A 15561-nucleotide genomic window follows, 5' to 3' on the forward strand; every position below is an offset into this window, starting at 1 on the left:
GCACGTCTTACCTTTGGCGGCAAAGGAGGTGGCACTTTTGCTTTCATAGTTGAACTACAAGAAGGAAATAGATTGATTATCAATGATACATACCTATTCAATAAATATAAGAAACAAGGTATTTAAGTGTGTTAATGTACTGTTCAAGCTGGGGTGGGCAACATAAAAGCTTTGGATCAATCAAACGCGGCCCATGGATTCCTAATAAGAATTGCGAGCATCCCATGTATTGTTTATAAAGTTTTAATATGTGTGCTTGTCTTAACTTCTTACATGTATATGGAAATAATTCTTACAATGAATGTAGAAATATCAGAAGAACCAACAAAAATATTAAAATTCAGAAACCAAATTTATTATTTATTTTCCAAGGTCAAATTTTGCACATTTCTAAGTGAGACTTTCAGATAATACATCTTCCCTGAATAATTTATTACGATCAACAGATCAGTCAACATCTCCCATGCCTCAGCTCAAAATCCACTTTGTTAAACAAAAGCATTTGCGAATTGTGCTCACTGGTAATATAATACAACACAGAAATGCATATATGCTTTTATATTCCTGCACTAATAAGCAGGTTGCCCAACCCAGATTTAAATTATGAAGGTATATATTGAAATTTCCAATAAGTATTTTTCAACCATATTTTTAAGAGCCCAAAATTTGAAATCCGGCACCTATTGTAGAAAATTCATCAAAACATGATTAAACACCAATCATTTGGGAGGCGGAAAAGTTATGTCAAACAGTTGATTTATCAGAGAATGATTGTGGGGAAATGCAGAAGTGATAGCTAAGGTAGACAATAGATTATAGATTTTGAAAATTTAGGTAGTGTGGTTTAAAAGGCTGGAATACCACATAAAATGAAATATACCATGTACAATTTCTACTAAAATCAATGACATTTAAAGGGTAAAATGTGCTGAAAATTAGCCAGGCTTTTCAAAATGATAGGCTATGGTGAAGTATGCACTGTTTAAAAAGTTTAGTTTTTATCTAATCAATTTTGTATGGAAGTGTGATCACAGTTAATTAAAATATGTAGTAAAACCATTTGCCAATATTCGGATAGATATATTTATTTTCAAATAGGCTCATTACTCTGGAAGAAAAGCCTGCTCAAAAGTCCAGCCTTGAAAAAATCAGGTACCAGGAAAAAATAAACTCTGCATTTAAAATGCTTTATTTACCCAGAGTTTGGGTATGTGATATTGACGTGATTCCCTACGTACTGCTGTGGAATCACTTTTTGTTCCCGTGATTGTATTTTTCCAAACTCCAGGACTGTCCTGTTAAATAATAGCATGTTTATGGTCTTTTCCAAACATAGAAAATTACACAACTGAAGGCAACGAAGATGAATCAATGCTGCATTCCAGTACACTTATCTGAGAATAAATCCAACAGAATTCAATGTAGGTGTACTGGAATACAGCTACAAGGCCACACACTTTGTCCAACCCTTGCAGTAAATTGTAAATATTTTGGCTACTGTTCAAACAGAGGCAGAATGGCTAGGTCAATTCAGAGTGGGTTTCACACAGAAGGAGAAAAACAACATCTGAGTCTTTAGAGCTGCTCCAATCCTTTAAATAAGATATCATAATACCTGTGAGGTCTTTGACACTCAATGCGTGAGTTCTAAAAAGACAACCATCTGAAACATGCTACTTCACAGCAGAAATGTAAGTTACAGGCAATTATGTTAACACTACAGATTTTGCTTGCGGTAGTACCAATAAAAGGAAACAGCTGCCAGCTTGGGCCTTGTCAATGTCTCAGTTCCTAGAAGAAGATGGTAGAAAGCTTTTGTTCAAGCTGTAGAGAGGTCAATAGATCAGATAACTGCAGGAGCAGAGCAGTACCAAATATGGAACGCTTTTGTAACTCTAAGGCAAGTGTCGCTCAAAACTGGATTCTGCTTTTTGTGGTGTCAGTCTGTGTAGCCTTGACTAAGAAATTTGACACTTGGGAAGACAGTGCACAGCATCTCAGTCTCTACTGTAGTTCACCTAGACTGCGACTTCTCTTCTACCACATAATATCTGATAATAATTGGAGTTATTTCTGCTTGGCAGGATGAGCACAATATGGCTCTTTAATCTAAATCAGGAATAGGAAAACTATGGCCTCTTAGATGTAGCTGGACTGCAACTCCCACTGCTCCTCACTACTACCTATGACTGATGGCAGCTGCAGTCCATCAACATCCAAAACACCATGAACTACCCACTCCTGGATGAAATACTAGATTCACAGCAGAATATAATTTGTATATTCTTTCCTTAAGTGGCTAAATATTATATATAAACTGTACTGCATACACATATTCTCTCTCTAGATATATTAATAAATGAACTCACTGTTTGGAATCATCACTGTCCACTTCTTCCTCATCTTCAAGGTGTGCCACATGTCCCCTAAGGAATTAAAAGCTGTGATCAGATGGGAATGTAAATTGTCAACTTGTCTTTGGTTATATAAAGTCTGATCTCTGCAATCCTGAAAAGGTTATGTTTTCAGAAAGTAAGCGACAGTTGTAGGACAAACAAGCAAAGGGTATACTGTAAATGCTTGACAAGAGTATGGTCAAACAAGTAGCATTAGACAGAAAGAGATACAACAAACATTTATATTGAAGTAGAAGAAAAAGGATTTTGCAATCAAGAGAAAAGGAAAGTTAAGAATTACCGCTGATGCAGCTCTTCTTCAACTGATTTGAGAAGGCTCCTTTAAAAATAGAAGTAAAATTCAAGGACTGGACACATTTAGCAGAAGCACATAAAATTAGACATATTTTTATATGATTTGACAAATGTACATCATGAAATAAGCCACACCAACTATTCATGGAAATAGATTAAACAAAGCAAGTAATTTTCAGCTGGCTACACAGCACTATTAAACTGAAGTCAGCAATACAATTAGCGTCCTAATTATTGAAATTGGCCATCTTTTCAAAATACATGAGGACAGATGTAGCTTATTCTAAATAAAGCTACAAGTGAAACACAAAGGGGAAAAACCTATGTCAAAATAATACAATACCATGTGAAAAAGGACTGGAGAAGTTGAGAATGATCACACCCTGACTAATATCTCCTTTTAGCATATTTATATTGATTTCAAACAGTTTACTTTAAATTAGTGTTACTCAAACTGGTGGTCTGAGTTTCCGGAAAAAATAACTGTTGTAGTCAATGAATTTTAAATATGCTAAGTCACTGACATTGGATGGGGAGATTGCTGGTCTGCCACATCATGCCACCCATTTAAATTTCTCATTGTAGCATGAAAGTAAATTTTAAATAAATGATTTATGATGAATCTTAATGTCCGAATTGAGAGTTTCAAGATGCAACAGCAGTTATTTCATTAACATAATAAAAGAAGGATAGGTGAGGAAAAAAAGAAATGTGGCAGCACTTTTAAAACTAACTGGTTTTATTTTTGTGTGCGCTTTTCTGGATATAAAATCACTTCTTCAGATCGTATAATTAAATAAAGTGGGTCCTAGTATCTGCAGGTGTTTGATTCCAGGAACCCTGTGGATGTCAAAAACTGTGAATGCTCAAGTCCCATTATATTACAATGACTAGCAAAATGGTGCTTCTCATTAAAAATAACAAATGTAAGGTTTGCCTTTTGGATTTTCAAGCCATGAATAGTTGAATCTGGAAATGCAGAATTCATGGCATGGAGGGCTGATTGTATTCTTTATACTCACAGCCTTAATACCATTCAAGCATGGCATCCAAAGACATGGATTTATATTGATAAAAGTACAGTAGAGTCTCACTTATCCAACATAAACGGGCCGGCAGAACGTTGGATAAGTGAATATGTTGGATAATAAGGAGAGATTAAGAAAAAGCCTATTAAACATCAAAATAGGTTATGATTTTACAGATTAAGCACCAAAATATCATGTTATACAAAAAATTTGTCAGAAAACGTAGTTCAATGCTCAGTAATGTTATGTTATAATTACTGTATTTACAAATTTAGCACCAAAATATCACGATATATTGAAAACATTGACTACAAAAATGCGTTGGATAATCCAGAACGTTGGATAAGCGAGTGTTGGATAAGTGAGACTCTACTGTATATGCAAAAATTAAAAACCAGCTAGTCTCAAAGGTGCTGCCACATTTCCTTTTTTCCTGTCCCTTCATCCCTCCTTTTTCTGTTGCAAGAGACTAACATGGCTAGCTCTTTGAAAACTAATTAATGCTACGACACTGAAGCTAACCCTCAAAAGCACACACATGCTTAGGCCCATATTCAGAGTACAGATACACATAGAAAAGCAACTTGTCAGCACAAAAAAATCCTCATGACAAGTACATTAGCTAGACACCTGCCTCAAAACATCAGTGAAATAATAATTGGTTCAGACTGTAAGTAGTTTCATTATATAGCTGTTACATTCCTGGTTTAAGTCAATAGGTTAATTTAAAACCATACTACTCCCCACAAAAGAAAAAGCCAAGTTACTAAACAATACTTACTTATTTGCACCCAATAAGTAGCTTCCTTGGGGACCTTGGCCATATTCTAGCTGCAAATCCTATGGAAAAAGCAATCACATACAAAATAAAAACATAGATTGATGGATCTGTTTCATTTTACCCATTTCAAAAGCCCAACATCTAAACTGTTACTGCTATGGGTACGTGGACTCAGACAATGCCCTGTGTATTACAGATTCTCACACATTATTTTGAGAAAGCATTAAGCTTCTAATATGAAATGTATGCACAGGAAAGGAAAGAATGTAGACAGGCAACAAGAGACAAAAGTAATGTCCTGTTTCAGACGTTCTACTCTATGAACGCATACTGACCATTTGCTTGGATTGAAAGTTCCCAGACAAGAACTTGGGATTTATCCATTTCCCCTTCTGGCAGCTCACCCCATAACATATCACATTCCATATTGTGCTATGAAACTTCCCAACTATCAGAAGCAGGTTTTAAGCGAGTTTGCAAGGCAACAGCTGTAAGAAAGGCAATACTGCAGCATTCCATAATCTGAACTGTCATGGAGATCCAAGTTAAAAGCTATTTAGAGATCTGAAGAAAGGCCTTTATACTGGCATCGTTTCCGCTTTCAATCAATACATAAATACTCAAAACCTGATTGATGATAGGCGGTGGAGAAGAAACGAGTAACCTTTTGGTGAAAAGAAATAATGGCTGCATCATACAACCTTAAAGTGCCTAAAAGATTATAATTATACAATCTACAGATCATGCTTCATTCATTGGAATACTGAAGGTAAATATGACATTTCATAAACACACCACATAAAACAGTTGGAAATCTTCAAAGATATAACTAAACATTAACTAAAGTAAGTGCTCGCCAATAGCTCCTTTTCAGCCTGGAGACAAAAGACTATTGGGATGCCACAGAATTCTGACCTGGGCCTGATACTGTTCAATATCTTTATGACTGACATGGATGATAGGAAAGAGAGCATGCTTATCAAATTTGTAATGATGCCAAATTAGTAAAGACAGCTAACATCTCTGAAGATAGAAACAGGATACAAACTGACCTTAACAGACTGAAGAACTGGGCCAAAACCAGTAAGATGGGTTTCAACGTGAATACATTGTATGTATTATATTTTGGGAGAAATTGCAAAATGCATACATGTGAGATGAGCAATACTTAGCTTAAAAGTGTAACACGCGAAATATATTTAGTCAAGAGTGTGATGCCACCATAGCTAAAAGCCAATGGGCTGCATCAATAGGAGTATAGTGTCTAGATCATGTGAGTTAACTGTTCTAGCTAGACCTGCTCTGGAATCCTGTGTCCAGTTCTGGACACCACAATTCAAGAAAGGTATTGACAAGCTGGAATATGTCCAGAGGAGGGCGACAAAGATGTTAAAAATGTAAAAACACTATGCTTATGAAGCTGGCATGTTTAGCTTAGAGAAGGTTGATAAGGCATAGGACAGCCTTCTTTAAATATCTGAAAGAATGCCATGTCTGAAGACTAGAAAATGAACCAACAGATCCAAGTTAAAAGAGATTCCATCTAAACATTGCAAAGAATTTATTGGGGAGAAGTGATGTTCATCAGTGGGATGCAGTGGCACTGAACCCTCTTTCTTTGGAGGTTTTAAAACAGAGGATGTGTGGACATCTTTCAGAAGTACATGAGCTGTGGATTCTTGCATGGGAGGGAATTTGTCTTGATGCCTCTTGCAGATGCTTCTAACTTGCAGACGATCTTAGTGTTCTTGATGGTTCATAGGAGGAGATACGTTCGGACAGGTAAACTGGACCAGAACCATTTAGGGCTTTGTAGGTCAAAACCAGCACTTTGAATTGTGCTCGGTAGCATATTATAGGAAGGATATCCAGGGGTCAGTTTCTACTGATTTTATCTTTTCTGATGAATAAATTTGCCTTTACCTTAATGCATTTCCCAAGCTTTCTTACAGATCATAACTGTGTGTCCCGTTTCTATTTATCCTTTATCACCATATACAATGCCCATGTACAGTAGAGTCTCGCTTATCCAACCTTCGCCCATACTAATAATATAATAGCAACTATATTCTTATATCCTGCCCCATCTTCCCGAAGGGACTTGGGCGGCTTACAAGGGGATCAATCCCAGTAATGCAACAATAAAATACAACAACATAATTACAATGAATACACAAAAACGTATAAAAATCATAAAAGCATAAACTCATCCAACATTCTGTATTATCCAATGCAGTCTGCCTCCCGCCCGGATCCACAGCTGTTTCTCTAGACAGGCAAGGATCACGGATTTTTAAAAATCTTCACAGGACTGAACTTTTTACAGATTTAACTTCTGACAATGTTGTTACTTTAGGTTCATTTAATGCAATTCTATCTTTATTTGTAGTCATTTTTAGTAGTCAATGTTTTTGTGGTCAATGTTTTCAATACACTGTGATGTTTTGGTGCTAAATTCGTAGTGACAGTAATTACTACATAATGTTACCGTGTATTGAACTGCTTTTTCTGTTGATTTTTTTGTAAAACATGATGTTTTGGTGCTTAATTTGTAAAATCATAAAGTAATTTGACATTTAATAGGCTTCTCCTTTGTCCCTCCTTATTATCGAACAGTTTCGCTTATCCAACGTTCTGTCGGCCTGTTTATGTTGGATAAGGGAGACTCTACTGTATATGCTGCTTTCCTCCATGGAGGTGGAGAACCTATGGCTACAATTCTCAGCATCTTTGACTACTGGCGACCACGACAAGATCTTTTTGAGTCCCAGTTCCCTTGATTCTTATCCAGATGCTTTCAAGTTGGTTTCCCGGATTACAGTCTTGCATTTCTTCTGCAACGTAACTGCTTTTGACATATAAAGCTACTCCCCCTCCTCTCCCCTTTGTTCTCTTTCTGTGAAAGAGGTTATAGCCCTCAATGGCTACATTCCAGTGATGGGAGTCATCCCACCAGGTTTCAGTGATGCCTATGACATTGTACGCGTGGTGCTGTGCTAAAAGTTGGAGTTCGTCTTGCTTATTTCCCATGCTCTGTGCATTAGTGTAAAGACATGTAAGCCCCTGTGACCTTCCTCCGAGGTGTTTATTTGGGATTATTGTGCTCTTGGTACTTGGTCCTTGCTGTGTTTGTGCAGCCCTCCATTTAGCCTTTTGGCAGTTCCCTGTGGTCGTGGGTAATATAGTGTTCGCCAGGCTGTTGTTTGCCTCCCCCAGGGGATCTAGTTTAAAGTGCGCCTGATGAGGTTTGTGAGTCTGTGCGCAAAAAGATGTTTACCTACTTGTGTGAGATGCACCCCATCACTTGTCAGTAAGTGATCACTTGCTCCTGGAAGAGCAGGCCATGGTCAAGGCAGCCAAAATGCTCCTCCTGACACCATTTTCTGAGCCAGTTATTGACCTGTACTATTTTTCTGGCCCTTGTAGAGCTGTGTCCTAAAATGAGCACAACCTCCAGGACACTGAAGATAGGCAAATGGCTACATATACCTCTATCTCTTGTCTGTCCTGTCTGTATAATATCACTGAATGTTTGCCGTACATGTGTTCTGTGATCTGCCCTGGGTCCCCTTTGTGTGAGAAGGGCAGAATATAAATGCTGTAAATGAATAAATAGAAGAGGAAACTGCATTTTGTAATCAGTTAATTGAATGGAGGACAACGGCACTAAGGTGTTCACGCCTTGCAAAATAATCTTTACAATTTTAACAATTGTTACAGTGATTTGAAATGTTAGATGTTTATAATGTTTTATGTGTACAGAATTTAAGAAGGGCAAATTGTTGGAATTATGTGCCAATAAAGTGCTCTTGTTTTAAATGCTTTGCGAAATGACAGATGGCAGTCACAAATAAAAGGAGTATCAGCAAAAGAGCTGAGGATCATTCTTAGAGTTCCATCTATTGATGTCCATCTGTCAACAAAACACCATCCATAAAATATATATTCCCCTTCCAGCACGGGCCCCTCTGATAGCCCCCCTCCCCCTCCCCCTCCCATTGCTCCAAAGGTTGAAATATCTCCCAAACATGATGGAAGGGCTGTAGGGAGGAAGAGGAAAATAAAGTTCTCGGGCCAAAACAGTCCACTCAAGCCGCCCTAGATGTTGCCTAGAGAGAAAGAGCTGTAATAAATGTGCATAAAGATGGAAATGGAAGATCCTATGGCTGGGCAGAGACAGAACGTCTCTCTCAATTTGTGAAGTGCAAATCCATGATAATATGTAGTCTACAGCAATGACAGAAAAGTTAATAAGAGAAAATAAGCAAACCTCTACAAAATGTAGAGACCCTTCATCTGTCACCATACGTTAGAAATCTCACAGGAACATTTTTTACAAAAAGTGACATCTGTCAGTGTGGTTTATATTTGGATTTTTTAAAGACCTAAACCTTTCTTTAGAGACAGTTTAGTACTCTACTGTCCGCTAGCATCAGAAGAGTAAAATGTGCGTGCCATATTCTATTTTTGCATGTCTCCTTCTAAACTACAATTAATATGAGTTTAAAAAATGACCGGTATTTTATTCCAGATATCTGCACAGCATAACACTGGGAAATGCATTCTTTTATACACTGACCCTGCATTTTCCTGCAGAAAAGGAAAACCCCTAAAAATTAGGACAAGAAGAGACAGCAATCATTGCCAGTTTAGCACAGGGATTTTCAAAATAAGATGCTCAAATCATTTGGAGCACATCCATTTGGATGACAAGAGGGCTGCAAAGGGTATTCGTGAAACCTGTACTATCAGAAATGGTGATAGAGATGAAATCCATCTACATACTATGTACTTCAACAGAGTGTATTTTTTCCTCAATAACTACAAAGATTAGGGCACATAACCATAGCAGATTGGGGACCTCATTAGGGCTGGAATTGCACATTTTCAATTTTTAGATTATCTGAAAACATTGTCCTTGCTCTGCATTATTCAACATAATGAGACTCAGATGCTGATGGCTTGTATGATCCCAGCGGTATTCCAACATAACATATCAGATGGCCTTTAAAAACAATCCTTTCTCCATAAAAAAGGATATTGAGGGACTCCAAAATTGTACATGCATAGAACTTTACTCCATATTTTGACATGGCATCCAGTTTTTCCTCCCTATGAATATACTTGATCCTTCCACTTACAGATGGAAACAAGATCTCTAGAGCACTTCAGACTGAAGGCAGGGGAAGGTGATTTTTGACTTTTCTACCTAAAAAAGCATCCCATCTCCCACACTGACTTGAAGGGTAATTCAGGAACAGCTCAGATGATTCCAAGGGAAACTTTCACCAGTGCCAACAAAACCCTATTGAGTACAAGACTGAATCCAAACCATTATATCAAAGAAGTTCTGGGTACAGGCAAGTCTCCAAGTTTATAAGCGACTCATAGTGAAGAGAAAGTGAGAGAAATCTAGCCCTAGGGAGGGAAAGAGTTACTCCTGAAAGAGTATCACAGGGGAAGGGGGTCTCAACTGAAGCATCATCACCAATCCTTGTTTCCACAACATGTCAAACTTTTCCTGAATCTAATTATCACAGGGTCAGAAAGTGAAGTGAAATCTTCTGAACACAGACAGCAAAGCACACACACAGCACACACCCTTCCCTATGCTATCCAAAGTGTGTGTGTGTGTGTGTGTGTATACTGCTGTAGTTACACTTTAAAATGTACCTGTTCCAACTTACAAACAAATTCAACTTAAGAACAAACCTACAGAACCTATATTGTTAATAACTTGGGACTGCCTGTATGTGTAACCTATATAGTGCCATGGTTCATTCACCTGCAAGAAAAACACTGAAAGAGAATATTTTTTTAAACTGGAACTACTACAATCAACTCTCCACATTTGAGTTTAACTTTTGCAAATTATTTTTTTCTATTTTCACCTAGTGTTTTTGAGTTTTTATGTTTGCATTGGTTTGTACATTTTGTATTTGCAAACACTAAATGCTGACAATGAAATACTAATTTGTAAGACAAATACCCTGCCACCTCGCTGATTATAGCTGAGAAAGGCAAGATGTTAATACTACCATGGGACTTTTACATCCAGCAGGTTACAATAAAGATGGTAGGTTTCAGGTTTTGAAATTCTAATTTGTTTTTTTTACTGGAATTCTGAAAACTATTTATCAAATAGACTCAGCAGATCTATCCCAGTGGAGAAATATCTATCAGTTATCATAGAATAGGGATTCTAACATACCCACTCTAACAAATACCTGATCCAAACCAAACAGGTAGGACTATTTTGCACATGTACAATACTGAAGCTGAGAAATAAACTATTAGCACAAAACTAGCCACAGCTAAATTTTCTGTTTTGTTGCTGTTTAAATTCTTCTTGCTCCCACTAAAGGCAAAGGCCCTTGCAAAATACCAGTACAGTAGAGTCTCACTTATCCAAGCTAAACGGGCCGGCAGAAGCTTGGATAAGCGAATTATCTTGGATAATAAGAAGGGAATAAGGAAAAGCCTATTAAACATCAAATTAGGTTATGATTTTACAAATTAAGCACCAAAACATCATGTTAGACAACAAATTTGACAGAAAAAGTAGTTCAATATGCAGTAATGTTATGTTGTAATTAATGTATTTACGAATTTAGCACCAAAATATCATGATATATTGAAAACATTGACTACAAAAATGGCTTGGATTATCCAGAGGCTTGGATGAGCGAGGCTTGGATAAGTGAGACTCTACTGTACTTACCAGTAGAACCTGATCTGCATTTTGCCTGTGTCAGCCCTAAAGGGTATCAAAGTGATTCCTGTATAATCCTGACAACAATCCTAATAAAAAGTAAGTACACATAGTCCCATACTGTACTTGTAAAGTAAGGGCTTGGCTAGATCTACTTAAGCAAATCTATGGCAGTAGTAACATCTGAACATTTGTTATGTGCTATCAAGTCACCTTTGATTCATAATGACCCTAAGAATGAGAAACTTTCAAGACACCCAGTCATCAAATTTGGGGCCATGGCTTGCTTGCTTCAGGGTCAAACCATCTTTAATCCTCCACTGTGCTATTGTATAAAACACTACTGATAGAATGAACTAGACTGGTTAAAAATCCAAAAAGAGAAGCACAACAAAATTAAATTGGCAAAACGATTTCGCATCCTAGTCAGGAGAGCCAGTAACACTGCAGGAAATACTGAGACTTCCTTTGGCAGTGATCCAAGTACTGTTATGAAATATCTCCCTATTTAGAGGGGTGATGGAAAGAAAGAAGATGCAACCTTTTATTTTCCTTTTAAAATGATAAAGTTCACTCTAATACATTTGATGATACAGTCAAGTTGCTAAAGGAACCTTTAAGAGGAATTCTTTCAGAACAAGGCTGTCCTGGCTATTCTCCATTTATATTTTAGCACAGGGTTTGGCATAAATGATTTGAGAAGGAAGTTGTCAAATGATCCTGTCAATTTCACAGCCTCTAAAGCTGAACTATGAAACTACAGCAATGAATTCCAACTTAGTCCTTTCATATGTAACCTTCTAAGGAAAAAATCAGGAAGCAGGAAGCATGTTTGACAAGACATGCTTCTGCTACCAGGAATGTTGCCTGGATACAAGGGAAAAAACCTGTAAAATATAATCCACGCTTTTATTAGCACTTTTATTAACACTTCAAACTATTAAAACCAATGTGATGTTTTTAAAATGAACAAAATTGGTCTAATGTTCATACAATGCAAGCAGTATCAATTTTATTGAATATCAACACACTATACATTAATAAGGATGGGGAACATGAGGTCTTCCAGATAATTATTTATTGAATTTATGCCCAGCCTTTAATCAAAGAAGGTACTCAATAATAATAAAATCATTAAAACAGGTTGAACATAAAATGAAAACAAAAAATAATTAATAAAAGAACAGCATTCACCTAGTTAAACACTGCTTTTACAAGAATTCAACTTAGTTGCTTGTGTGTTTTTTGCAGTACAAATCCCCTGATCTTGAATTTGTTGGGTGTGGCTAATGAGACATGCAATTCAATATCTGGAAGAATACTGGTCCCCAACCAGACTTTCGATGGGAAAATGTATTGGTTAGCATGATGAAAGCCACTTGTAATTCTGTAATGATGAGATTAGTCAAAATGTGACATCTTCTGTCTGGCAAATATTATAACAATTGGATGATTTTTGGGGAAATCATACATTGCAGAACTGACTAAGGTGTTTTATTACTCAACTGAAGCTTAGAAACTGGGTCAGCTGGAATGCCGCACCTTCAGCAAATGTGCAAACAAGGGGACTGCTGTCATCATAACCGCACAAGAAGCTGAGACACACATTTTTAATTCAATAAGGCAAACAGTAGGACACAGTTCTAGAAGAAATGTAAAAATGTTCATCAGGCTGTGCTCCTGAGCATATTTGCCTATATGTGATACAACTGGACTTACTTCTAAGGAGATATGCACTCAACAGAGCTGCTATTTTAAGAATTCTTTCAAAAAAGCTTTGAAAGGACTTTTTTAAACTGGTGCAATTTTACATGGCTTGGAATGTGACTGTGACTAATCTGAGTTAATGATTTGTCTTAATGCTCCTCTTCTGTCAGTATTTTTTTTTCATTTTATATTAGGAAAAAAGGTATAATAAGCTCCTAGGGAGTTAACGGATTATTAGTACATTTTGAAGTTAATTCTGGGAAGCTGTATTTTGACTTCAATCCTATGGCTGAACTAATGTAATGTCTATGCCAATGTGTAGGTTGCAAGACTATAACTTGGCAGTCACATTATCAAGGACAAATTTTGGAATAGTCTATTAATATTCCTTGAATGATGATCACTACTCATATATACTGTGTCGCTGGGGGGAGGGCTACTGTTTTGGCCTGCAACTCATTGTACACCTCAACAGTAAGCATTGCTAGTATATTTATGCAATGGATTTATAAAGCAATTAGGCACCATATCTCCACAAGCCATAATGAATCCAGAGCCACCAATCAATTCATTTTATATTCCTAAGTGGCTCTCCAGATGTTCCTGAAAAGCTATCAATCTCTTAGGTGAAGAGTGCTTAACTATGCACACAGTGTAATCAGCAGCATTTGATAACAGAACTAAAATTTACTACTGAGGAGTGATGATAGTGTTTTTAAAAACTGTTCGATTTAGAAACTGATCTACTTAGCCTCAAGCAGTAAAAAATCCAAAGTGTAATCAACTTAAGCTCAAATGCTTGTGAAACACTCACACAGGCTAGAAAATATTTTTGGTGCTTAATGTTGTATTACGATTGCTTAAAGTTAATAAATGTTCAGATTTTTAAAAATTAAAATTGTGGGGTTGTTATTATCTGTAACTATGATTTCCTTAAAAGGAAACAGATGCTTCTCAACAGTAGATGATGACATAACATACATATTTCATCAGACATGTCGTTGGATAATATAACAACACAGAAAGGAGTAAATTGGTCTGGTATACAAATAAATATTGAATCTCTATTTACCAAATTAGGAGAAAACTATATTAAAAAAATAAATATGTACCTTTGCCAGTTTGAGAACATAAAAAGAAGAAAGTACATAATTCTAAGGTTGTGCCTACTAACATTCCAATCATGAATTCCTATGGTGAAGCAGTGTTTGAACAAGCCTACAGATAAATTAGCCTTCTAGATTCAGAAATCTCTAAGCCTTCTAAACTCTGCAGAGGAACTGAAAATGGGTTATCTAGAAGGCAAGCTTGTTCTCACACTTCTGACATTTTGTTCTAAGTGTACACACAATATTGAAATAGCTTACAGAGAAAATCAAGCATGAAATTCCAAATAAAAATGCTAATATTTGTTTTAAAAATCAAATGATGTTACGTTTGGTACAAATTACTGAATCTGTTGTGGCCTTCTGCTATAAATGGTATAAATTTGTTTTCTAGGGAAATCAAAATTGCAATATATTTTGCCAAAAAACGACAGGAAACGACAGGGGGGAAATAAGATTTGGGTTTTCACAGAATGCTCTTAAAATAAAAAGCTGCAGAAATGTTCTGGGCATTGGGTGAGTGCTTGACCTGTGCTTTACCTCAACGGAAGGCCACTGTTGAAAGGAAGTATCTGAAGACAGCAGTAAGACAAATTTAGAGGAGGGTTTTTTCCATCATGGAATGTCTCTAATTCCGTAAAAGATCTCAGGTTGGCAGGAGAACACAGAATGTGATTATCACTAATTCCCCAAGGGTCCCAGGCCCTCAAAACAGGCTTTTGGATGATGCATTGGTTGCAAAAAGAAGGGGAAGCAAATTGTCAAAGTCACCCTCTCTTCTGTTGGCAGGGAATGATTCTGACAGCAGGCATGAATTTGGATTCAAGCCAGAATTAATGATAATACAAAATTCAGGAGGATTTTTAAAGGGAGAAACATATGTCAAAGGAGAAAAAATCAACAACCAACATCTTAATGCAAAGCTGGGGTTGATAGTAGACAATGAAAGCTTTTGACAAATGTTTAATTCTGTAATGATATTCTTGTCCTTAATTATTCAGAACAGCTAACAACAAGTATTTGACAAAGAACGTAACAAATTAAGATCTGACTATTCTGATTTAGTAGAAAAGGAAGGAGCATCTCCAGAACACAACATTTCATATTAAAATGTGGAGAATACCGTATTACATGGCTGAAAACTGAAAAGTATTTGCTTTGAATCTAAAATTCCAGAGTTCACTTTAAATGTTTTGTACAATATTTTATAATGTAAAGATATTGAATATATTGAAGAAATACTCACATGCCATGTTTGTAAACATATGCTGACAACTTTCCTTCTCAATAGCATTTTTTAATCTTTACTGATCTACATGCTCAAGTGTTGCTGATTATTCTGAGTATTAACCTAGCTAATATTATATTAATAATATAATTTTATTTCAGTATAATATCTGAAAGATAATTGAAACACTGTGAGAAATGTTAATGTCCAATTCAACAATTAAATGTTTGGTTAAAATAAGTCATTTTATTGAGATATTTGCAGAGTTTAGTAGACCTTTGACTATTC

General features: G+C 36.4%; 1 protein-coding gene across 9 annotated transcripts in view; it reads right to left on the reverse strand.

Moving 5' to 3' along the window:
- map4k3 (mitogen-activated protein kinase kinase kinase kinase 3) overlaps positions 1 to 15561 on the reverse strand; it is an 87892-nt gene that overhangs the window by 21177 nt on the left and 51154 nt on the right. For 3 of the 9 annotated variants that reach the window (XM_062968908.1, XM_062968906.1, XM_062968914.1), the window contains 5 exons: positions 4521 to 4579; positions 2698 to 2736; positions 2370 to 2426; positions 1197 to 1295; positions 12 to 54 (listed from right to left, as the gene is read on the reverse strand). In XM_062968908.1, the coding sequence (XP_062824978.1) occupies positions 12 to 54; positions 1197 to 1295; positions 2370 to 2426; positions 2698 to 2736; positions 4521 to 4579 (297 nt within the window). The remainder of the gene's footprint in view (positions 1 to 11; positions 55 to 1196; positions 1296 to 2369; positions 2427 to 2697; positions 2737 to 4520; positions 4580 to 15561) is intronic. The other 6 variants (XM_062968910.1, XM_062968907.1, XM_062968912.1 and 3 more) reach the window with 3 other exon arrangements.

The sequence above is a fragment of the Anolis carolinensis genome, chromosome 1, assembly GCF_035594765.1.
Source record: "Anolis carolinensis isolate JA03-04 chromosome 1, rAnoCar3.1.pri, whole genome shotgun sequence".
Classification (NCBI taxonomy): Eukaryota; Metazoa; Chordata; class Lepidosauria; order Squamata; family Dactyloidae; genus Anolis; species Anolis carolinensis.